General features: G+C 34.6%; 3 protein-coding genes across 7 annotated transcripts; 2 read left to right on the top strand and 1 right to left on the bottom strand.

Annotated features, from left to right (window-relative positions):
* The first annotated feature begins 757 nt into the window (after positions 1-757).
* oys (oysgedart) lies at positions 758-14,977 on the top strand. 4 transcript variants are annotated; one of them, XM_053751631.1, is made up of 11 exons: positions 758-857; positions 1,241-1,384; positions 2,180-2,319; positions 4,309-4,386; positions 4,993-5,084; positions 6,209-6,450; positions 8,261-8,390; positions 9,812-10,032; positions 11,517-11,717; positions 12,243-12,394; positions 12,754-14,977. In XM_053751631.1, exons 2-11 carry the CDS (start codon positions 1,301-1,303, stop codon positions 12,983-12,985), a joined length of 1,572 nt encoding a protein of 523 aa, XP_053607606.1. In that variant the 5' UTR covers positions 758-857; positions 1,241-1,300; the 3' UTR covers positions 12,986-14,977. The 4 variants fall into 4 exon arrangements, with proteins under 4 accessions (XP_053607606.1, XP_053607607.1, XP_053607605.1 ...); XM_053751632.2 differs by lacking the exon at positions 758-857 and adding an exon at positions 899-983; XM_053751630.2 differs by lacking the exon at positions 758-857 and adding an exon at positions 899-1,078.
* LOC128673654 (uncharacterized) lies at positions 14,967-17,493 on the bottom strand. The gene is made up of 3 exons (XM_053751649.2): positions 16,951-17,493; positions 16,040-16,255; positions 14,967-15,943 (listed from the first exon to the last, which is right to left on the bottom strand). Exons 1-3 carry the CDS (start codon positions 17,234-17,236, stop codon positions 15,810-15,812), a joined length of 636 nt encoding a protein of 211 aa, XP_053607624.1. The 5' UTR covers positions 17,237-17,493; the 3' UTR covers positions 14,967-15,809.
* Positions 17,494-18,037: 544 nt separating this feature from the next.
* SCCRO3 (Squamous cell carcinoma-related oncogene 3) lies at positions 18,038-20,904 on the top strand. Of its 2 annotated transcripts, none has more exons than XM_053751855.1 (3): positions 18,038-18,134; positions 18,312-18,546; positions 19,525-20,904. In XM_053751855.1, the coding sequence occupies exons 2-3, from the start codon at positions 18,474-18,476 to the stop codon at positions 20,433-20,435; spliced, it is 984 nt and encodes a 327-aa protein (XP_053607830.1). In that variant the 5' UTR covers positions 18,038-18,134; positions 18,312-18,473; the 3' UTR covers positions 20,436-20,904. The 2 variants fall into 2 exon arrangements, with proteins under 2 accessions (XP_053607830.1, XP_053607829.1); XM_053751854.2 differs by having other exon boundaries at positions 18,047-18,226.
* The last annotated feature ends 3,127 nt before the right edge of the window (positions 20,905-24,031 follow it).

The raw sequence follows: 24,031 nt of genomic DNA, 5'->3' as shown, positions 1-24,031 counted from the left end.
TTTAGTCCTTGTGTATATACAAATATCAATTATTTGAATGTTCAAAGCTATAAGTAACTTTATAATATTAAATCGAAGATTTGAATAATCATCTACCAAAAACTGAAACTTTCATTGAATTGTATGTCATCTTAATCGCCATGTAGGTAAGGTGTAATAACTCGTGAATACTAGACCCTTAGTTCTGTTCAGTTTTTTAAAAACCCACTTTTAATTTCTTTTCCCGTGCAAAAAAATACAATATTTTTTTTCTCAGACATGGAGCAACACACGATCTTCATACTATAACAGGTAACTAAGGGAGGTATACTAATTACAATAACATTTTTTAATTATCAATCTCTGACAATCAGTTTCTATGAGTATGAAGCGTGATTTTCAGACCAGTGTAGCTCGGGTTGAACCTTGAGAATAAATCATTTCTTTAGTCATTGGGTCAAACGGACCATGCTGTTGTCTACACATGTCTATGGATTTGAAGTACTTAGTACGAAGTACGTACCTAAATCCATGGTTGTTTGATTTCTCCGCGCGGGGTCCATAGGGCATATTACGCAAAGCTCAGCGCAGATCGCGCTTCTAGTACAACTAGACACAAACAAGGTACACAAACATTGTCAATGGAGGCAAAAAGCACGTGTACCTAACATACAGTGCTGTACTCTGGCGGGATAAATATGCAGTAATACTCCCTATTATATGGTTTTCTTTTCTAGCTGGCTTTATTTTTTTTGTTTAGAATGTCACTGTCTTAAAAGTAACATAAACTGTCATACTAAATCATATAAATATAATTTGGCATTACTGTTTTATTGGGGGCGCTACGTACGATACAAATATAAAATCTTAAAACCTAGGTAATATTAGTTCGTTTTTCTACCATACGCCAATAATAATTGATCTCTCTGTCTAGCTCTGTCTTTGAATAACTGGTGAATTGGATTGGCTAACATTCTTTAGAATTTCATTGCAGTTTAATTTAGGTATTACATAGTCGTGCTGTGTAGCAATGATGCATGTTTTGAATTAAATTATTAATATTGAAATCAGCAAGATTAAACTTGTAAATTTCAGAGTAGTAAGTACTTGCATTGCTACAGTATGGTGACTTCGTTCGTGTTACAATATATCTTGAAGAATTTATAGCCCATAGTATTTCCATACAGCATTTGGATTATGAGAAGTGTCGAAGTTTTATGTGATTACTTATTATTAATTCCGACTTGAATTTTAATTTCAGTTTGTGTGTTATAAACATCGTCAGTGTTACACTTGATGGTTTCAACCTCCTCTATCCAGAATGTCGAGTGCATACTTTGACTACTATGATGGCAGTAAAATATTCCAATTTCTTTCAAACCGAATTGGACTTCCATTAGATATTGTAAGTACCTATAAACTAGTAATTAAGCATGAATTTTAATCTTTGCTTTTGTAGTAAAATACTTTAGGGTTTAGTAGTTCATAATGTTTACAATCACAACACCAATTTTCAGAGTGAATATAAAGTGATCTGAACTGATTGGAAATCAAATTGATTAGGTTATTTTATTCTTGTTTTTACAGAGTTACTGGTATCAAATGCAAAACCTAAAGACTACTTGGGTACATCAAAACAAGCAACTTTTATTCTACGACTTTTTCGTTTTGGTGACATTTTCGTGATTCGTAGTTTTTTATTCATGTTTTAAATATAACAAAAATTCAATCTAATTTGTGATTCTACACAGCCTTACTCTATGTAATAGCCAAGCAACAGGAGGCAGTAACAGTAGTGTTATGTAGCGGAATCAAACATAGAGTTAACATTTTATAAAAACAACATTAAAACTAAAAAAGATTTTTATTTATTGTGTTTAGACATAACTCGTAGAATAAAAGATGTTAGTCCCTATGTACCTTATGCACCTTTGGAAGGTTATTTGTTAGATATCAGTAACCCTGTTTAACTTAAATTTTTATAAAAGATATGCAACAACTTCTACTTACCAGATTTTGTAAAAGATTACATGTGAGCTTTCTTTTCTCCTTCAGGTCACATTTTTTGATAAAATGTATTGTTTCAAGGTATTTTAATTTGTAGATGAGTGAGGCTTTTAAATGTTTGCATATTTATTTTATTTCCATATGTGTGCACATCAATTATTAGTTTCATAACATTAAATTTTCCTTCCATTAGGTTAATTTTTTGGTCGCACAAATAGCTGCACTATGCCTGGCCAGACTATTTCGGAAACCATTGAAGCTTGCTTCGCCAGAGTTCCGTCATTCTTTGTGCCTTTTTATAGGTTTACTCATGGGATATTTCTGCTTTGGAAAGTAAGTTCAATGTTACGTAATTTGTGCTTATTAATAGATAAATAAAAATGTGCAAATAACATACAAATATATTAACTGCCTGTCAATGTATTCCTAGATGGAATACATTGAGAGGTATGTGTCTAATTTTTATCACTATTTATATCAACATTAAATTCATTATATTTACTAGAAACACTTACTTCAATTAGCATTAAAATATATTTATTAGTGCAGATTTCGGATCATACCGGAAAATACCTCTACAATATAATCAGGCAGTAAAGATCAATGGAAATGACACAACATATATTTTATACCACCATTGTAAGAGGCCCTTGGTGGCAACAGCTAGGATTGGCACTAAGCATTACTTATATTTTTATTAACAACTACAGATAAGAAATAACTATGTGGGTATGTGTATGTCACATTTGTCCTAGTGGACTTTTATTAGGTCAACACAGGAAATAAACACAATATAAGAGTTTTACAATCTTTGTACATAGTAGGGTTTTAAATTCTGTAGGTAACCTATCTTCCAAAGGTTATGTCAATTTGAAATTATAGTATCTACTACTACCTACCTATTATTTGTTTATAAAATGAAAAAAAATCAGTTTCAATAACACTTTTAAATGCAACTAGTTTTGCTGAAAATTTTAGTGCTTAACTGATTTTCTTAGCCAAGATTGAGTATAGTACAAAACAGTAGTACAAGAAGCTTCTCGCTGTCTGTCTGCTTGTATGTATAATTTATTATGATTTTACTCTAGTGAAGATGACACAGGCCGCTAGTATCCTTACATAGTTTAAAACAAATTAGCATTACACTCACTGTCTGTCCCAATGTATGATTAAATCTTTAAAATTACCCAAAGGATTTTGCGTTTTTTTATTATGTCTTTAGGCCTAGTCAATAATAAACCCTTAAATTTTGTAGATTGGGCTGTGATTTTACGATCGCCTGACGTCAACCGTTTTTGGAAATGCCTATTTCTATGAAACACTAAACAACTTTGTAACGCGTATGCGTGCTCGTTTTTTTCTAAAGAATCTTGGCCTTGATACATCTTTATTATGATTTTGAACTCATTTCGCCGCTCGTCGTCGGTCATTGGCCTTTCGATTTCAAGTTCGGCTATTTAAACTTTCTATTTTCTTAATACTAAAATAGGTAAAAAGTTCACTTTCTATATTAATAGGCATAAGAAACTTTACTTCTCAGGAATTTTTCAATTACTTGATTATCGCATATATTCTTTGATCCATATTGCATTGTTTTCAAGAAGTATTATGGCGTCATTGTTTACCATTAATACAAACAAAAGTCACCGTTTATGTTAGAAACTAATCTCTACCGCCTTGTAATAACGAGCACTTTTGCTTGTGCCACAGACAAATATGGGGTAACAACTTGACATTTTGATCTTGAATTTTTTAAAACGCTAAGTACACGATATTTTTATTTTTAAGACACCTTTCAGAATATGGTAAAATACATCTTACCTTCACATCTACTTTAGGCCCCTTCACCCTATATAATTCAAAATCGAATTGATCTGTAAAAATTTAAAATAATAACTATTTTTTTCCATTGAAAGGGGTTTAAGTTACTTTGTATGTATACCACATAGCCAGAGGCGACATATTATCATTCAACTGATAAAATTAAGTACTGTTTAATTAAGTACTAATTCACGCGGGCGAAGATGCGGAAATAAGCTAGTCTTGTTGGGGTTTATAATATACCTAGGTATTGCTTTTTTTGAATAATTTTAAATTAGTTTTGTAAAATATCAAATAAAATGTCCACATAACACAAATCTACATACTCTGTATATACTCCATTATATACGGGGCGCAGCTACTTATATATGTATATGATGTTCTTCCAAAGTGCATGGGCCTCATGATTTTTACAAAAAAGATGCCCACTTTACCCAAATTCCTTTGCACGGCCCCTTTGGTATATCTGTAATGGTACTTAATGATTTTTTAAATTTTCAGACAAGCAATACATTTATCAGTATTGCCTATGATGACATACATACTCCTAAAGACTGTACCTGAAAACGTCATGGCAAAGTAAGTTAATTATCATCATTTTGTAGAACATTTCACCGCTTTATTTGCCTATTAGAACCTAAGATTAGAACTGTGCTGTGGAAATTCGTTACTAAAGGCATGTACACGTACTTGTATACGTACACGAGCAAGAACTTTCTTGCTGTGTAGTTTATGTATTATACATACAAAGGTACATGTACATATAATATATTACGCACAATATTTACCGTTCAATAAATATATTTATAAAAACGTGAACATAATTATAGTTAATGCTGAATTACGTAGATTGAGTAACTAGATCCATAACTTACAAAACATTTTATATGTGGAAAGCGTTTAAACGAATAATATTGTTACAAGATTTCTGTATTTTTTAAAACTACATACTTAATGGGCAAACAGGCATGCGGACCACGTGATGATAAGTGGCCGCAGCCTATGGACGCCTGTAGCACCAAAGTAGTCACGCGTGCGTTGCCTACTTTGTGGCCTAGGTATATAGGGTCTGTTCCACAAACCCTGTATTTATACTGCATCTCAAACGGGAACACAGCAATGCAAGCATGCTATTTGGCGGCAGAAATATTTTTACATGTTCTTTAATATTCATTACATTTACAGTGTCGTATTGGCGGCGTCAATGATTTATTTGTCATGCTTACATTTACATCGGCAACTGTACCACACTGCGGATTACACTTTAGACATTACAGGTTAGTTCCAAAGTCAAAATTAATTTTTTGTGTTTCATTTGTGTACATAAATCGAAATAGGATATGTATTCAAGGTCCAAGTATCAAGTTCCTGAATGGATTTTAATACTGCTTTTTAACTGAGCAAGTTTTGGTATGCATACTTCTTGTATTACACTGCTGCTGCAATAGTTATAAAACTGCGTGTTTTTAAGAATAATAATAATATTGTCCAAAGAGCAGAATGTAGTATCACACAGTTAACAAGAAATCGGCAGTATTCATGTATGATCGATATGATATATGTACTAACAATAACGCTAAACTGTTAATTTCACATAACAATTTAGCGTTATTGTTAGTACATATATCATAGCATCGATGATACATAATATATATATATATATAATAGTTTATTTCTCGCTTAACATATGGGCCGATTTTGATGAAATTTGGAATAGATATAGTTAATGACTCGAGGTCAAATATAGACTACAGTGGTCGGAGCTGCAGCCAACATCTAGTAATAATATGAAATGCACAATAGCCGAGTCTTTCTGAACGTGTGTAGCTTTTCATGTCGTCAGGCGTAAATAGATTTGACCTATTAGTAATTGAAGAATCACGAGAGGTCAATATGAATGATTGTGCCAAAGAAATAATAAATACTAGTTGCGCCCAGAATCTGCTCCCGCAAAAATTGGATTGGAACTTATACTATTCCAGGTCTTGTTCTACCCGTGTACCAAATTTCATCTAAACCGTCATGTAGTTTTTGTATGAAGAGCAACAGACTGTCATTCTCATTAATTTTAATGTCTATTCTAAATGATGCCCGCGGTATAAAGGTACAATATATCATTCTCCATACTTTTTCATACACTGATTTCAGTGCTCAATTTTAACGTGGAAGTAGGACATAAAATACCAACAAACACTTTCATTCACAATTATAGTTTATTATTTTATTGTCTTCCATTGTCTTTCTTCATTAACAGAAAATCTTCTGCGTATAATATAGGTACGCTATTTTGGAAACAATATTATATTTATTTAACTCTTAGACATATAATATAACAAGCGAATGACAGTGTAGTAATTATAGTAGTATTGTGAGTATACTCTTAATTAATATCGCATTACAGGTCCTCTCATGGTGATAACACAACGAGTAACATCGTTGGCCACGTCGTTGCAAGATGGCCTAATGAAAAAAGAGATTAACTCCAACTCTACAAGCCAATCTCATGAGGAGTCAATTGTGGATAAGATACCATCGCCATTAGAATTTTTTTCTTACACCCTGGCTTTCCAAACGTTAATGTGCGGTCCAGTCGTGTTCTATAAGGATTACATCAGATTCATAGAAGGCGGGAGGATTAATGGGGTAACTCCAAATATTATTTACTAGCGGCCGCCCGCGACTTTGTCCGCGTTTAAAGGCAGCCTATGTAATTGCTGAAAGTCTAGTCTATTTTATGCAAAAAATTTTGTTTGTTCGTTACCAGTAGCGTAGCGTAGATGGTCGGGGTTTGGAGAGGCCTACCGCCACTGACGCCAAAATTTTCTCTTGTACCTTTTATTCGCCTGGTCAATATAAGGGGCGGCAAATTTGTTAATTCCACCGCAATAGTGAACCACTCACGCCACTGTTCGTTACAAAGAATACTACGAGCCTTGTCTATTTATATACCAGTATGGTATAAAGAGACAGGTAAGTACTTTATGATATTGTGATATGGGTAAGGAAGTACTTATTATTTATTAATTTAAGTATGAATAATAATGCAAATTATATTGTACCTACTTGTGTATATTTACAACGACTAAATTAATATACATTATTCTGCGACACCACAGCGTATTTCCATTGAAAGGGCGATCGATAAGACAAAAGTGTTTTATTTGTTTATTGTGTTGTAACATTATAAAAACGGGTGACCTTTGATTCGTTTAAAATGTTTGTTTTTAATTTCACTTCGTCAAACCTTATTCGCAAACTAAATACAAATATTGTCCAAACTAAATTAGTAATACAAAAAATTAGGGTCGCCGCGTACGACATCCACGCGAGGATATGGACTGGTCCTATTTTAGGGCGGAACTACACGCCACTTTAGTTTTATTGAACGATGTAAATCTTACAATTGAAATAAATTGACCATAACATTAAATTACTTATGGTTGATCACTGCAGTTGATGAACGATACTTAATTAAATCTATATCATCCACACAAACTGACAAAAAAGACAAACCCGGGGGGCGACTTTATTTTATGCTAGTGTTCCTACTAATATAATAAATGCGAAAGTTTGTGAGGATGTATGTTTGTTTGTTACTCTTTCACGCAAAATATAATGGACGGATTGTTATGAAAATTGCGGTACACGGGTAGAATATAACCTGTAATAATACATAGGGTACTTTTATATAATAATTCTTTATTTGTCAGAATGGTCCATGTATTTTAAAAACGAATTGAGTCACTGTAACGAGATTCATGTGCGTGACACAGAATCTCGACCCAGTGTCTCATTATTGGACAGTCAATCCTGTCAGACAACACATTTAGAATGCCGTTGGTGCTGCTCCGAATATGTTACATCAACGAGGCCACTCTTTTCCCTAATGATTGCATGCATCAGTGCGCCTCTCCGCAAACATACCCGAAGCGCTACAATGTTTTGGAAGCCCCAACAGCATTCTAAATATGTCGTTATACTGAATGCGAAGTGCGTTGATTGCCCTCTGAGTATAGCTGACCCATAGATTGCAGGTGTAAAAGGACTGGCAATATGCCTTAAATAGGGAAACTTTTTCATCCTGTGAGCATTTGGCAAATCTACGAGCCAGCATATTTCCTCGGACAGCCAACGCCCTTCGCTTCCTCTCAATGTCGACGACATCCGAGAGGTCTTCCGAGATCCAGTGACTTTTATCCCGAAATTCCCACGGGAGCGAGGCCCCGGGGCGCAGCTAGTCCTAGTAAATGCGAAGTAAATTTGTTAGTTACCTCTTCACGCTCTATCTACTCAACCAATCTTTATAAAATTTAGCACACATATAGTTTGAAGTATGGAGAAGGATTTAGGGTTCCCTTCATCCCGGAAAATTAACACGGGCGAAGCCGTGGGGTTGATATTTACAAAAAGAATCTGATTTGACTTGTGATTTATAATGATGTGATGCTATTAGATACAAAAGGAAACCGATGAGTCGGAGCCGTCGCCGCGTCGCGCCGTATTCTACAAGGTGTGTGGCTCCGTGGCCGCGGCCTTCCTCTACCTCACGCTGTCCAAGAAGTATCCAATGGACGTCATTAAAGGTACGTTTTGTTAAGATGAATCGTTGTGCCGTGTTCTACTTGCTTTATAATTCCATAAAATAAAGGCTGGTGTATGCAAGTATCCTACATGCGTGCTCTTTTTTTAGGATCCTTCACATCTAGTATAATACTTTGTTTCGTAAATATAATCTCCCTATAACACTCTCTCTCTCTCATCTGAGAGCTTTCCCGCTTGTTTCCGCCACCATTGTTTGTATCTAATATTCTTCGCTCTATCACTATAAGCTGCATAATAAATTATCCTAACTAAAATTATAAATCCGAAATTATCATGTGATATAAAATTATAAGTTAGTTTTCTCTATCACGCTCTATCTACTCAACCAATCTTCTTGAAATCCTCTTGAAATTTTGCACACATGTAGTTTGAAGTATGGAGAAGGACATAGGGTACTTTTTATCCCTGATAGTTAACGCGGGCGAAGTCGCGGGCAAAAGCTAGTATATAATGATAGAGAATATAATTTTATCAAACTGGATTGTGATGCGATGGAGTCATGATCATTTATATACTTGGTAATCAAGCCGTCGACTCATGTACATATATCGTAATCTTTATTGCATCATTGCAATAAACCCGCTTTGCTGAAGATACGTCTTGAACACATGAACTTGTTCATAAATGTATGAACAAGTTCATGTGTTCAAGACTTATTATTATATTCGAGACTTATTAGACTAGAACTTTTTTACAAGCCTCTGTGAAGGAATAGTATTTTATCGGTTATTAATTTGACTAAACTAACTGACTGAACTGGTTAAGTATATTCATCCTACTTTTTTCTTCCTAGATACGCGGATATTATTACAAACAAATTTTAAAAAATATTGATTTGTTATTATAAGATTATTGGTCCCGTAGTCCTTGGCCTATCTGTATAGCCATAACGTCATTAACCGACCCGAAATTATTTATTTATATGACACGACTTTATCGACAAAAGTCAGCGAATTTAAAACCTATTCTGAAAGAAAATGGTTTTTAATTTAATCAGCAATTAGCATTTCAATTGAGGGGCGTCGTAAGTAGTATCACGCGTTTTGCGAATGCCAGGAGACTGTTGACCATTGTTCTTTATTCTAGCATGGTATCGTTTTATGACAACCCAGACTTTATAATGTTGCAATAGGCAGGGTACTCTCAACTAACTCATGATTTTCAACCTTGCTGTCGAAAATGTCAATTTAGTAAAAAAAAATTTCTTAAAATTTTAGTACATGCTCGGGGTATCCCCTAACAATATAAAAAAATCACGCACTGCCCTACCATTGCGACTTGACATATATTTATCCGCGGTATAAAGTTTCCTAAAACGAAGAAAATTATATTTTCAAATAATTCAAGCTTAATGAGCTGCTGTGTGTTATAAATAAAATAAATAAATAAACGTTATTTACAGAACTGATGGACCCATTATCGGAGGTGTCTCGCACTTGGTCGGCGCTGTACCTGCTGTGGTACACCAACCTGTCGGTGATGCTGTTCCGTTGCAAGTACTACCACGCGTGGCTGCTGTCCGAGGCCATCTGCAACAACTCCGGCATGGGCTTTAACGGCTACGACCACCTCGGCGAGCCCAAGTGGGACAAGGTCTCGAATATCGACGTCATTGGATTCGAAGTGAGTTCGCTATTTTAATTTCCCCTATCTGAGGGCGAAGTGTGCATATGCATTTCACTTCTCACTATCGAGGCGATTCGCAATGAGTCACAGCTAACCAATTACATTGCTGTGTGGTTGTCGTTGCGTCACGATGGCGCACTGCGATTGGTTAGCTGCGTCTTATTGCGAATATACTCGATATGATGAGTGTAAATACCAAACCCGCACTAAGCCCTCTGATCCGGCACAGCATGTTACATAATATTTACCTTGTCTCTTTGTTACTTAAATGTGACAAAAACAACTAGTAACATTTTGTAACATGGTGTGTGTAAGAGGCGTACTCTCACAACTTGTCGATGATGCTATACCGGTGCAAATACTACCATTTCCCATAGTTAATGGTGATCCTAACAACATATTATAAAATGTTACATAATAATTGTCTCATTTCGTTATCTTCTTAGGTGTGATGTAACAAAGACAATCACATTTTGTAACATGGTGTGTGTATTTCTCTCTTCTGGGCGTCTTCCACAGCTGTTAAGCGTCGGAGTCCGCCCTAGGGTCCGCTGTGTAGGGATTATGGAACCTTATATTGTAGTTGGCAACTGATTTTTTGGGCTGTGTATAACTAAAATCGGTTGGTCGGATGTTGTAAGGTCAGACGATAATGGGGGACTTTCGCCCAGAAGTAAACTAATAAACGTTAAAAAAGGTAAATAATTAATTAGTGAATTCTGTTGTGAATTAGAGCGGAATTTAAAAAATAAGTATAAATAAATAATTTTAACAAATTGTATCCTACATCGAGATATGGATGCCTAAAACAAATATGAAATAAAAGTGACCTACTACTATTGTATAAAAACGCAACGAAGGTTATGCATCAATTAGGAATTAATTACACTTTATTTATTGGAAAAAAGGAAATGTTTGTAATTTTGTGAGTTTGATAGTTTGTATGTAGGGCGTAAACTGCGTACTGTCAGGATGGACATAGGCTATATTATATATTGTTTCATAAAATAACAAGGTCTTTCCATGGTACCTAACTGAATTTGCAAAATAAGTCGACGAAAAAAAGGTCAAGCGAAAGTTTTTTTTACAAACGCTGCTTTACTGGTAGGTAAATCAAGTTTCTGTGAAAAAAATTAAAAATTAAACCTATAAAATTGCTGTTAAAGTCCGCGACAGCAATATATCTAGCTTCCATCGTTTAGCCACAACAACTACTTTTATGTTGTAAAGATATGATGCAAATTATTTTCTATAATTATTAATCCTTATCAAAACAAATAAGTGTACTTGATATACTTACATGATTTTTGCTTTTTACTGTTTATAATTTAATTTGGATCAATAGTTTACGAAATATTCTAATGCTATAAATGCTAAAGTTTGTTGCTGTACCGTTTCTATAAAACCTTTTTTTGTGTGATGTATATCTACCTCTACAACTGCCAAACATATTTGTAACTAATAATAAATATGTTTGTCAGTTCGCGCAGAACTTCCGTTGCGCGATCGCGAGCTGGAACAAGAACACGAACTCGTGGCTGCGCGCGGTCGCGTACGAGCGCGGCGGCGCCGCGTGCCGCACCGTGCGCGTGTACGCGCTGTCCGCCGTCTGGCACGGCTTCTACCCCGGGTACTACCTCACCTTCTTCGCCGGGGGCATCTTCACCGTGGCCGCGAGGAAGGTTTTAACTTTTTATAATAAGACATTTATTAAACAAGTTCGCTTCGCTATGTGACGTGTGGTTCCTGTCAAGAACGGGACCACTCCGTATCTTCTTTTGGATGTCTTTCGAGGCCATTATAGGCAAGGACAGCATTCCCAAATACACGTCAGACAGGCGGTTGTAAAGTCATAGGCGTCACGGGAATATGCGAAGGTGGAAGGTTATCAATAACTAACAACATAAAATTTTAATTTTAGATTAAATCCAACGGATTTCAAAAACCCAATTATAGGTTCTCGCTGTACTGTAAAATGGTAGTAAGCATACAATTTCAGCGAAATATGCACATTTAAACCATACATAACCTATATACATAACTATAAAATATTGCATCTATAAAAGATTTGCCTTACCAAATGACCGATGTCGAGAATATTTACACTGTAATTCGGACAAGGTTTTTCTCCTATGATTGATAGAAGCTTGTACAGCCTTTAATTTTTTAAAGGAGGCATTCAAGTTACTAATGAAGTAAGTTAACAGATTCGAGCGGTAGTTCGGCCCATGTTCGTCGGGAGCCGCTACAAGAAAATGCTCTACGACGCAGCGTCGCTAGTGACCACGCGGGTGGCCATGACGTACGCCACTGTGCCCTTCATCTTGCTGCACCTGGGCCCCAGCCTCGCGTTCTATGGGTGAGCCTTTTCATTTGATCATAAAGCAACCAAAACAAATAAAACTTAGCCACTAGCGTTAAAATCCGTATCATCCTACCTACTAATATTACAAATGCATGTTTGTGATGATGTACGAGTATGTGTGTATGATTGTTACTCTTTCACACAAAATGTACTGGACGGATTGTTATGAAATTTGGTACACGGGTAGAATATAACCTGGAATGACACATAGGGTATTTTTTATCCCGAAATTCCCGCGAGAGCAAAGCCCCAGGGCGCAACTAGTTGCCAATAATGCCACTGTGTGTGATTTCCTAAGATAACATGCATTGAATTTTATTTATTATTGATGATTACATTACTTTCTGTTTCAGGAAACTGTATTACTCTTTACATTTCCTGGCGTTGGGCGCACTTTTCCTGCCTGCTGGTAAAAGCAGACATCCTGCGAAGGTTTCCAGTCAAAATCTTCAACAGGCTTCTTCCATAGCTAGTACTGATATCAAAAGTCTTCAGACTTCTGTACCTAATCTTATTGCCTTATCAAAATCCAGTGAAGTTATTGATCCTATTGTGGAAAGTAATGGAAAATTGAAGAAAATATAAACTTTATTTTTATTTTTGGAAGCGACAATTTTGAAGTTTTACCTTTATGGTGATAGTTTAGCAGGGCAGAGTTCCTGTGTCATTGTATGTCTATAAGGAATATTTTTCCATTATTTTTTAGTAATGTTAACTGTAACTTTACTGCTATAAAAGTGACCAAGATATTTTAACGTACCTAATTGTTTTCTTAGTTTAATAAAGTAGATATACTGATGATGTAGTTGGCACAAAATATTTATTTTTATCTGAATTAAGTTCAGTTAACATACATAAATTATAATTATTATTTAATTATGATTATAAATGTAGGTAACATTGTGCTTTTATTTTCATGTGTTATTTGTAATGGCTATGTGGATGTACAGAATACCTATGGTAAATAATGTGCTTGGATTGGGAGTGGAGTGAACTGAACTGCGCCAAAAACGAGTAACGAAAGAAAACTATATTGTAGACCTTTTACTACTTCTATCACTTTAAAAAAAATTCTTATTGGCTCAAAAATCCCCCATTAAAACGTACATACAGCCAGAGCCACGAGCTCGAGTGCTGTGATGTGAATCAGACATACATATAACGCTCAGGCTCGTAATTTTTGACGTTATTTTTTCATGCAAGCCGCCTAAAATAAGATTTAGCTCTAGAGTAGAAAGTAAATTCCATCTATCACATCTTATAGAACAAAAACGTAAATTTTCGTGTGTAAGTAGCCAGTAACTTGATTGGCCAAGACAAGTAGGTGCTTACAACCATGAAATTAGAATGCGTAACAATAAGATTAATTTCCTCGCAAACGAAGTAAAAAGTAGAATATCTGTAACTATCCCCGAATGGATAATACCCATCACCTAAAATTATATTTTCTTGATATATAATCTACTACTCCACCCACTATAAAACATATCAAATTTAAAGTGGTTGCGCCAGAGATTGCTCGCAATTCAAAATTTCTATTAATATCTTTATATTACTGGTATCTAACGCATAACCTTCCAAAAGCGCATAAGGTACATAGAGACTTAACACTTTTGTTCTACGACTTTTGTCTAAACATAATAAATACAAATATTTCCCTTTTTTTGTTTTAATGTCGTTTCTATAAACGTTAACTCTATGTTCGATTCCGTTACATTACTGTACTGTCTCGTGTTTCTTAGCTATTACATAGAGTTAGGATGTGTAGAATCGCAAAGTAGATATTATTTTTTTTGTATGGAAAAAAAACTACGAATCACAAAAAGTTTTAGAATAAAAGTTGCTTGTTTTGATTGTACCCAAGTAGTCTTTAGGAGGTTTTGCGTTTGATACCAGTAACCATGTATAATATTAATAAATAAAGCCTGTAATTAGCAGCATTCATGCCAGTGCCATTATATGTTTACCTACAGAATGTTTTTTTAATCAAAAGTTTATTGCGAACGTTATGTCAGCGTATTGCGTGGGAAATCTGTTACTCTATATTCCCAACATTGGGACGTTTTGTAAGCATTAAAGGTTGATTAGTAAAATAGCTCACTCAGTGCTAAAGAAATGTACAAAATGTGTATGTTCATTTATGTTGGAGAAATGTTCTGAATTTCTAGTATGATGATATGTAATTAAATTTATTGGACAAGGGACTACAGGTCCATACATTTTTTGTGCCTAGTTTTTATTTCATATGATGCAGTTGGTCATTAAAGCCCACGTACATAGTACCTAGTTCCAATAATTATTGGCAGTGAGATAAATGAAATAGATACAGCATCTCCAGATCCTACTGAGTATTTTTGGCTGTAAGCTATTAACAGATTATAGGTTGTGGTAGTGAGTAGGTAGTTTTGTTTAAAATAAAGGCCATTTCAGTATCATTTGCTGTTTGCTTTATGAGTGGCAATATTATGTTCTTTGCTGTAATACCTCAGTATGGAATTGTATTTAATTTTGTTAATGACTAATTTTATATTAATGTATTTTACATGGTTACAAATAAAATTATATATTTTGTATAAATATTCTTTTTATTACTAAAACTATTTAAATGAGATAAAGAACACATTATTTGGAGAGAGTGCAATTGCAGCTGGAATGATAATATCAAAATCCAATGTTTGTAAAATGACAAAAATGTCTGTCTAGATACCAGCCTGTGTAATGCACATCATTATTAGAAAAATACTTGCGTTTTTATGCACAGTAGCGCCATCCTAACTTTCTACTCTTCTTAAAATTTTGCATACATGTAGTGAGCAGTATAGAGGTCATAGGGTACCTTTCATCCCGGAAAAATAAAATAACGCGGGCGAAGCCGCGGGTAAAAGCTAATTCTATCGAACTTTGTGACCAAATCATACTGCATACTTTCAGGATAAAAAGTAGTTTTAATCCCAGGTTTCATTATCTCAATACCAAACATAAAAATTGGCCCACCCTTTGAGCATGCAAGGCTAATTTTTATGTTTGTTACTTCTACAAACTCTCGCCTTTACAATATTAACAGGATTAATCAATTGGTCTATATTATAAAATCCTAGAAGTATGACTATTATACATACAAATGCATATTGCTAAGTTTTTAGTTTTTTATAAGAGTTTAGTTATAAAATAATGAATTAGAGTACAATACATATGTAAATTAATGAAATTTAAAATGTTTTAAAATATCCAGTGAGAAATAGAATTAGGGTGGGTTATACTCTCAAATTCAACATGTGCGGAGAACCAAAGCAAAGTATGCTATTTTAATTAAATGTCAGACATCAGCGGTGTGGTAAACTAAAAAAAAAAGTGCATTAAAATTATTTGATGATCAACTCATATACTTATATACAACTTATCTAAATATTTAATATCTCTTATTTGCTCTTATCAAAATAAAAGCTTGTCTCACACTGCATAGGGCTTCTGAAACATCATTTGTTTCTTTAAGTTTTCTTTGCACTTCTTTAAAATTGGGAAGATTTGGTGTCATACAGAGTACTGAAAAAGAAAATGTGTTCATGAATATGTGACACTATATTGAATAATGTTTCCTCTTTAAATACAAATGAATATGATCTATTGAATGTCTCTTACATTCATAATTTCCAGTATTAGTATTCCTCAGCAAGCGCATGGAGTAGTTTTCTGAATCCTTTTTCGATTCAGTGAAGAATTGTACAAAAATGGTCTGCTTATCAATGTCTCTTGACTCAATAGTATAATACATTTTCAAGAACTTTTTATAATACTTCTTAGCTGTGAGAAATGCTTCATGTGTTTCTTTTATTTCTTGTGATAGTTGCTTTTGATCTGGAAAAAGTAAAATATTTATTTTAAGCAATAGTGAAAATGTCATACCAATTATCCGTTTCATTTTTCAATCAATCAATAATTTATTAGTCATACATAGGTACAATGATACAATAGTGCAATATTATTATAGTGTGTCTTACTATGTACAGCAAACCAATATTCATGTGGTCATGTTATATGTTACGGCTAAACCCCAGACCTAAAGGTAACCTGCTTATATTTAGTTAGAGCCTGTATTATATGGACTAGGTTTGGGTTAGTTTGCCTGCATCAATTTTTAGACATAACATGAATGCTAGGAACTAAAAACAAGTGCATACGATTTTTGACTTAATTGACTAGGTAATACATATTTTTGAAATCTTTAAATCACTTACAAAAATAAGTATATATTAAAAAATATAAATGCTGGCTGCATTTATATTTTTTAATATATAATGCACTCATATTTACATACAATACAAATATACACATGATAATAATCTCAGACTGCTTCTGTAAAGCCAGTATGATAAAGGCTAAACCTACATTTTGATGCATCATGCTTATTTTTGGCTAGAACCAAAAATAAGAATGATGCATCAAAATATAACCAACGAAGACTTCAGACTTCTTGATCTGCCTTGTTGGATATATAAACAGCAACTAGATCAGAAAAGCTGCGGCGTAAACATAGTTGATTTATGACAAACCTTGCTTATATTTTTCATACTGTGATTGTTGACGCGTTATTCCTTCCAATTTACAATCAATTTCTTGACGTAGTTGCTTATTTTTCTCCATTAGCATTTTAAGTTCCTGGTCATGGCTTTGAGCTAAGGAACCACCATTGTAAACAATGTTAGATAGCTTAAATTCATCATCTAACAGGTTCAATATTTGTTCGTGGAGATCTAATAACTTCGATTTGAAATTACTGGCTTTGTCAATATCTTGCGCATCGAAACGAAAATTCCAATCATCATGAAACACACTCATTATGGAAAATTATTAATTAATACTCAAACACTGCGGTACTTATTCGCTTCAGAAGTTTCTGTTCTCACAAAAAAATAAATGGAGAACGAACAGTTATGATTTGAGTATTTATATGATATTATTTACAAGAACGTTCATCATCTAATATCAACATCTAATAGAAATAATTCGTAGGGATTTACTATTTCTTTTCGATCTTTATAAATATTGGAAAAATTACGGTAGGTTAGTTTGAATTGAAATGACATCAACGGTTAACGAGAGACCAAATAAAAAAGAAAATGATAAACATTGTAAATTTTGTCTATGGTGGCATTGTCTCCATTGTCCTGCCTGCTCCTGCCTGAATTGGTGCAATTTATTGAATGCATACAAAAACAAACAGAGGGGGAGGCACGTAAGTTATAGAAAGAGAAGTAGTAGGGCTTCTTCTTCTTGGTCGCAACGTGAAGTTGCACAGTCCGTGCATAGATTTAGAAAGCGCGCCCGAATCACGCATCGTGCGTGCGTGTTTTGGGCATGGAATTAGTAGGTACTCCGTACGAAGAACTTACTAAATCCATGGTTTAGGGCCCTTACTACCTACACAATTTGCAGTTGTAACTTTTTTTATGAATAACTAGTAGGTACTTGATCCTTAGACTTGATCTGAGAATAACAGGGAAAGACTACTATTTTTGATCAAGTTTTGAACGCAGCTAAAATCTGCAACATCTTACACGTTCGGCCCCAAATGTTTAGTGAATGGGCTACAAAGTTAAAAAAATAATAGGAATAGACAAAATATGTCAAATATATATATAGGTAGGTAGGTAATATGTCATCAATGTCTATCAAGTTTCAATTATAGCTTCAGTTTTTCCGATTTTAGTAAATTTTACAAATAATAATTTAGTTAGTAAGTACTCTTACTGTGGATAATTATGCAGGAAACAAGGTCTTTTTGGAAGTATCATTTGATTTACATTTGACCACTGTTATTACCTTTAGGTAGGATATACTTTGATAAAAAATCTAATAATCATGTATTTTTGAGCAGTATTTTTATTGGTGTTTCTTTTTATTTTTGTTTCAGATCTTTCAAAAAAATATTTAGGAAAACTTGCTACATTATATTGTTTTCTTACCATTATGTTTTATAGCATTTACAATAAAAAATTAACTATAACAGATTGGGTTGTATCTGTATATGATAAGCGTTTCAAGTCTTTTAATATCGCCATAGACTCTTTATCCAATGGGCCATTGTCTAAGTTGTTTCAAAAACCAAGCTAATGCAGATATTACAACTTCTCAAAGAAAAAAAGATGGTAAGCTAAATTTTATTTGTTATAGATCTAACTAACATAACATTACACATAGTATATTATAGTGTCTCTTTATACTATTATGGAGTCATGTCCTATAATATCACTTCATAATATAAAACAAAGTTTCTTTGCATTGTCTGTAATATATACTTTAAACTTATTAATATTGTAAAGAGAAAAGATTTGTATTTTTGTTTGTAATGAATAAACTCAATAGTAGTTTTTGAGTTATAGTAGTTTTTGATTGATTTTGATGAAATTTGGCACAGAGACAGACAAAACCTTCATAACATAGGCTATTTTTTTATGGTTTTACCCGAGCAAAGTCGGGGACGGACCTCTAGTCATCATTTCTCATAGTTCATTGGACACTAATAACAATGAGTTAAAAGCCCAACCACCTCCACTAACTCAATATAATAATCTACAATAATGGCCTGCTCACATGCCTACAATGTACTAGGATTTTCACCAACAAGATTACTTGTGTCATGCATATGAGGGAGTTCAAAATTCTTGATGCTTTCACCATGATCAATATCAGTTAGAAAACATATAAGATATAATATTCAATCAAATTGCATTTTCCAATACAACAATACTTGAAGTACAGGTTTGTAACAGTGGTAAAAAATGTTCTACCTAAGTCCCATTACTCTCAAAAATTTTATATTATAAGTTAGCAGATGCATTTGATTGATGCTTGACCTCATTTTAGTCTTTATGATATAGTCTTCTGAATATCATTGCATAAAGATTTGTATTAATTTATATCTTACAAAATGACAACATCAGCATCATCAAAGAGCATCAGCAAACAGAATCTTAAATATATATTTGTTACTGTTATTGCTTTTAAGGACGCTAGTAAGATTAGATCTACTTAGTTTTGATTATTGTTAATGTTAGTATATAAGACGCTAAACCAGTCAAGACAATGTTCAGCCTATAATCACAACTTGGATTATTAATTTTCAGAGATGACAGAAATTGTCGCAACACATCAAGTGCCTGCTGTGATGGTATCAGATTATCATCAGGAAGAGCCACTTTTACAAGAGAATGAAAGTGTGACCTGCTACAGGAATTCAGCAAATTTACAGAATGCTAATACATTGAACTCATTTGGAGAATCATGTCACAGTGACATTACCTTACAAAGAACACAACCAAGTGCTGAAAAAGCACCAAAACTGTTTTACCAAAAGCTGCCATCAATTCCACGAACCATGTCATCACTAGGATCAAGTGAAGTCCGTGTCTCTGATTCCAAGATAAATCAGTTATTTGACCAATATAAAGATTCATTAGAAGATGCAATTTTAGCTGAAGGCATAGAGAACCTCTGCAATGATTTGCAACTCAACCCTGATGACTTTAAGGTTTTAGTACTTGCCTGGAAGTTAAATGCTAGTCAAATGTGTCGGTTTACAAAAATTGAATTTATCCAGGGACTGAAAAGTATGAAAACTGATTCTATAAAAGGCATACAGCAAAAACTAAATGAAATAACTAGTGAATTGAAGACAGATTCTGAGCATTTTAAAGATTTGTATAGATTCTCTTTTAAATTTGGATTAGACGTAAGTACTGGTCAGCGTATTCTTCCAACAGACATTGCAGTAGTCCTATGGCGACTTGTGTTCACAATCAATGAGCCTCCAATATTAGATAGGTGGCTGAACTACTTGGAAAAGAATAATCACATTCGTGGCATCCCAAAAGATACTTGGTACATGTTTTTGAATTTTTGTGAATTTGTGGGAAATGATCTCAGTATGTATGATGACACAGAAGCATGGCCCAGCCTTTTTGATGACTTTGTGGAATACGAAAATGATCAAATGAATCAGAATGTCTCAAAAAACGATATGAAGATACAGGATTAAAATTCTATATTTGCCAAATTTTAGATATTGTAGGTACTTAAATAAAGATATTGAGACTGATAAACCCGGTATGGGTGTTTCATGATGTTAGTCCTGTATCTTTCGATTGGAGGTAAGATTAATGTAATTTATGTTGAAGTGGAGGAACATAAATTATGAGGACATAGTGTAGGTACTAACGAGATTAAAATTGATTTAAGTGTACATACGTAAAGTTATTATAATATTTTTTAAATTAATGACTTGTGAAACATTGACTATGTATTTTTATGTGTCTAGTTATATACCTAATTGTAATATATTCCATAAATTGAATTAGAAATTTTAAAATAATGCTTGTGATGAAATTTCATGGAACATTGTCCTTGTCCCGTCATTGATTCTTCTGTACACAGTTTTATCGCCTAAACCTAGCACAAACCGAAAATTGCCTAACAAACAAAATAGAATTATAGAATTTAATCTCTAATATTGTTTACTTTAAACCTTACTAATTTTATTCAGTAACTAGCGGCCCGTCCCTGCTTCGCTCGGGTAACCATAATAAATTATACACAAACCTTCCACTTTATTTTAATAAACCCGCATCAAAATCTGTTGCGTAGTTTTAAAGATCTAACCATACATAGGGACAGACAGCGGGAAGCGACATTGTTTTATATTATGTTTATAAAAAAAACAATCTTTGTTTTGTTTTATAAAAAATCAAAAATCGCCTTGTAAATCAATGGCCCCAAAAATTTTGTCAGCAATAAATTTCGCAGCAATGGTCAGCATTTTCATAAGCAGGCCAGCAAATTATTATTTAATTAGCAAAACAATCGTCAGAAATTGAAACAAACGCCAGAAAAAAAAATTTGATAACGAAATAATTAAAAAAAAAATAGACTTGCTTCGCACACTGCTGTCGACCATTATTTGGTTGGCTTGCTTATGTTTAATTACTGACTATTATCTTGCTAAGCATATTATTCCGCTGTCCAGAGTGATGATCGCGATTTGCCGGGTTGCAAATGTAGGAAGATCTTTGACAGGGCCACGAGCTTCCGTTCCAGTTAGTGCGCGGAGTTCACCGGGCGAATCGCTGAGACGTGCGGCGTCAGGTTGGGGGAACAATAGTACCTACGCAGCGAGCGATGCCACACGGAACTCTTGAGAGCCAACCGACGCAAGTGACTTGTCTTTGCCAGGAGTATTGAAAAATATTTTTTATATCAAAATTAACAACGAGGCTTTCATAAGCGGAATAATAAACCGACCAACTATATGGATGTCGAAACATAAAGACAAGTACTATAAAAAGATTATAGTAAGAAAGAAATAATGTTTTCCAGAATTGTTTCGATATACATACCTATCCGCGATTGTATGTATTGTGTATGTGTGAGGTACTGATGAACAATGGATACAGGTTGAAGCATCTGGTCCGTACCTACTGTAAACCGTTGAAGAATTCCCTCGTTGGGAGCCGATTCTGGGTGCACACACGGATCATGTTTATCATATATGTATATCGATTTCATTCATATATGTCTATATATGATTGACTGTCCGGCCCGGCCGTGTGCAGCGTGTGGTTCCGCCCTAGAATAGAACCACTCCATATACACCATAAATTCTCAATTATACCAAAAAAATTAAAGGCTTAATATTGAAGACCCTACAGTGAGTAATCAAAATTTAATATTATACTCCGCCGTTGCATCCTCCAGATTTATTTAATTCACTATGTAGTTCCACTCTTCAATGTACTAGGCATGTAGCACAATTTTAGTGTCAAAATTCAAAATTTCATATTGAAACGACTTATCTCGTTCCTGAACACAATAAGCGATGACTTCAGCAGTACTGGGGTCTCAGCCATGGACACATCGACCGGCCCGATTAGAGGTCGGCCCTACGGAGGAGTAGCTCTGCTCTGGCGGCGCAGTGTATTTTTGAATGTGATTGTGATTGAGTGCGATAACCCGCGTATTTGTGCGATTAAGGTAATATCAAATGAGAGATCTTTCCTAGTGATGTGCGTTTATATGCCTACGGACGAGAATCCGAACTTGGCTGAGTTTACAGACGTCTTAAGTGCGGTAAGTGCTATAATAGACACTTGTAATATAGACTGTGTATACATACTGGGAGATTTTAATGCCCATCCCTACGAACAGTTTTATTATGAACTATTAAATTTTTGCTCGGATCTGGAATGGTCTTGTGTCGACTTTGACATGTTGGGTTTAGCCAGTAGTACGCACACGTATGTTAGTGAGATAAATGGGTCTAGGAGATGGTTAGATCATATTTTAACTAGTAAAGCTGCAGTTAACTCGATCCAAAATGTCTATGTTGTCTATGATGTTTTTTGGTCTGATCACTATCCTCTAGCTATGGAGTGCAACTTAGACATTGTTTTGCCTACAAAAAATAATTATAATATCTCTTGTCATAATGAAGTTGTGTGGGGGGAAAGGACACAGGAGCAAGTAGATTTGTATAGGCAAGAATGCAATCAGAGGTTAAGGCTTATTGACTTTTCTCCTGAACTGAACAACTGTTGCGATAATATGTGTAATAATAATAGCCACAAAATTGTAATTGATAATTTTTATCGAGATGTAGTTCTGGCCCTTAAAGAATCCTCCATTATTAGTAAAAAATGTAAGAAACCAAAAAGGAAAGTGATCGCGGGCTGGAATAAACATGTGGCTGACGCTCATGGGAAAGCTAGACTTAAATATCGATTATGGGAATTACAGGGCAAGCCCGCAACGGGTAATGTCTATAATGAAATGTGTGAGGCTAGAAAAATATTTAAATCACGGCTAAAATGGTGCCAAAATCATGAGACGCAAATCAAGATGGATATTCTGGCCTCGCACCATGCTAAAAAAGATTTTTCATCTTTTTGGAAGCACACCAAACGGTTGCAGTGCAGGCCGGGCCAACCCGTGAGCGTCGGCGCGGCGGAGTGAGCGAGCCCGTAGATATAGCTAATATGTTTGTAGAACGTTTCAAAGTAAATTCCCCCCTCGGGCCCTCGAAATCAACTCTGAATGCTGAGCCCGACGTGGAAAGAAAAATAACTTTCTCGATCAAAGATATAGCCCTTGCGATTAAATCGATGTCTAAAGGTAAATCACCAGGCCACGACGGGCTCAGTATCGAGCATCTCAGGTTTGCTGGCCCGCACCTTCCACGTGTGTTGTTTTTGCTATTTAACTATTGTATAGCGCACAGTTACATGCCAGACGATATGATCAGAACAATAGTTGTGCCAATAGTTAAAAACAAAACGGGAGATCTTTCAGACAAGAACAACTATAGGCCTATATCGTTAGCAACGGTAATTTCAAAAGTGTTTGATAGTGTGCTAAACAAATATTTGAATAGTCATGTGAAGTTGCACGACAACCAATTTGGGTTCAGGCCTAAACTATCTACTGAAAGCGCTGTACTATGTGTTAAGCACACTATCTCATACTATGTGGAGCGAAAAACACCAGTTTTCGCCTGCTTCCTTGACCTGTCGCAGGCTTTTGACTTGGTTTCTTATGATATCTTGTGGGAAAAATTGCAAAAAGCTCACCTACCAGTAGAACTCA

The sequence above is a fragment of the Plodia interpunctella genome, chromosome 11 (assembly GCF_027563975.2).
Source record: "Plodia interpunctella isolate USDA-ARS_2022_Savannah chromosome 11, ilPloInte3.2, whole genome shotgun sequence".
NCBI classification, from domain to species: Eukaryota; Metazoa; Arthropoda; class Insecta; order Lepidoptera; family Pyralidae; genus Plodia; species Plodia interpunctella.
This window is presented reverse-complemented; position numbering and strand designations above follow the sequence as displayed.

Coding starts and splice junctions, on each gene's coding strand:
- LOC128673654 (XM_053751649.2), bottom strand. CDS start 17,236: ATGAGTGTGTTTCATGATGATTGGAATTTTCGTTTCGATGCGCAAGAT. Junction 16,256..16,950: donor GTATGAAAAATATAAGCAAG/GTTTGTCATAAA, acceptor TACTTTTTCCAG/ATCAAAAGCAACTATCACAA. Junction 15,944..16,039: donor TAATACTGGAAATTATGAAT/GTAAGAGACATT, acceptor TTTCTTTTTCAG/TACTCTGTATGACACCAAAT.
- SCCRO3 (XM_053751855.1), top strand. CDS start 18,474: ATGGGCCATTGTCTAAGTTGTTTCAAAAACCAAGCTAATGCAGATATT. Junction 18,547..19,524: donor TTCTCAAAGAAAAAAAGATG/GTAAGCTAAATT, acceptor ATTAATTTTCAG/AGATGACAGAAATTGTCGCA.
- oys (XM_053751631.1), top strand. CDS start 1,301: ATGTCGAGTGCATACTTTGACTACTATGATGGCAGTAAAATATTCCAA. Junction 8,391..9,811: donor TCCAATGGACGTCATTAAAG/GTACGTTTTGTT, acceptor CGTTATTTACAG/AACTGATGGACCCATTATCG. Junction 12,395..12,753: donor CCCAGCCTCGCGTTCTATGG/GTGAGCCTTTTC, acceptor TTTCTGTTTCAG/GAAACTGTATTACTCTTTAC.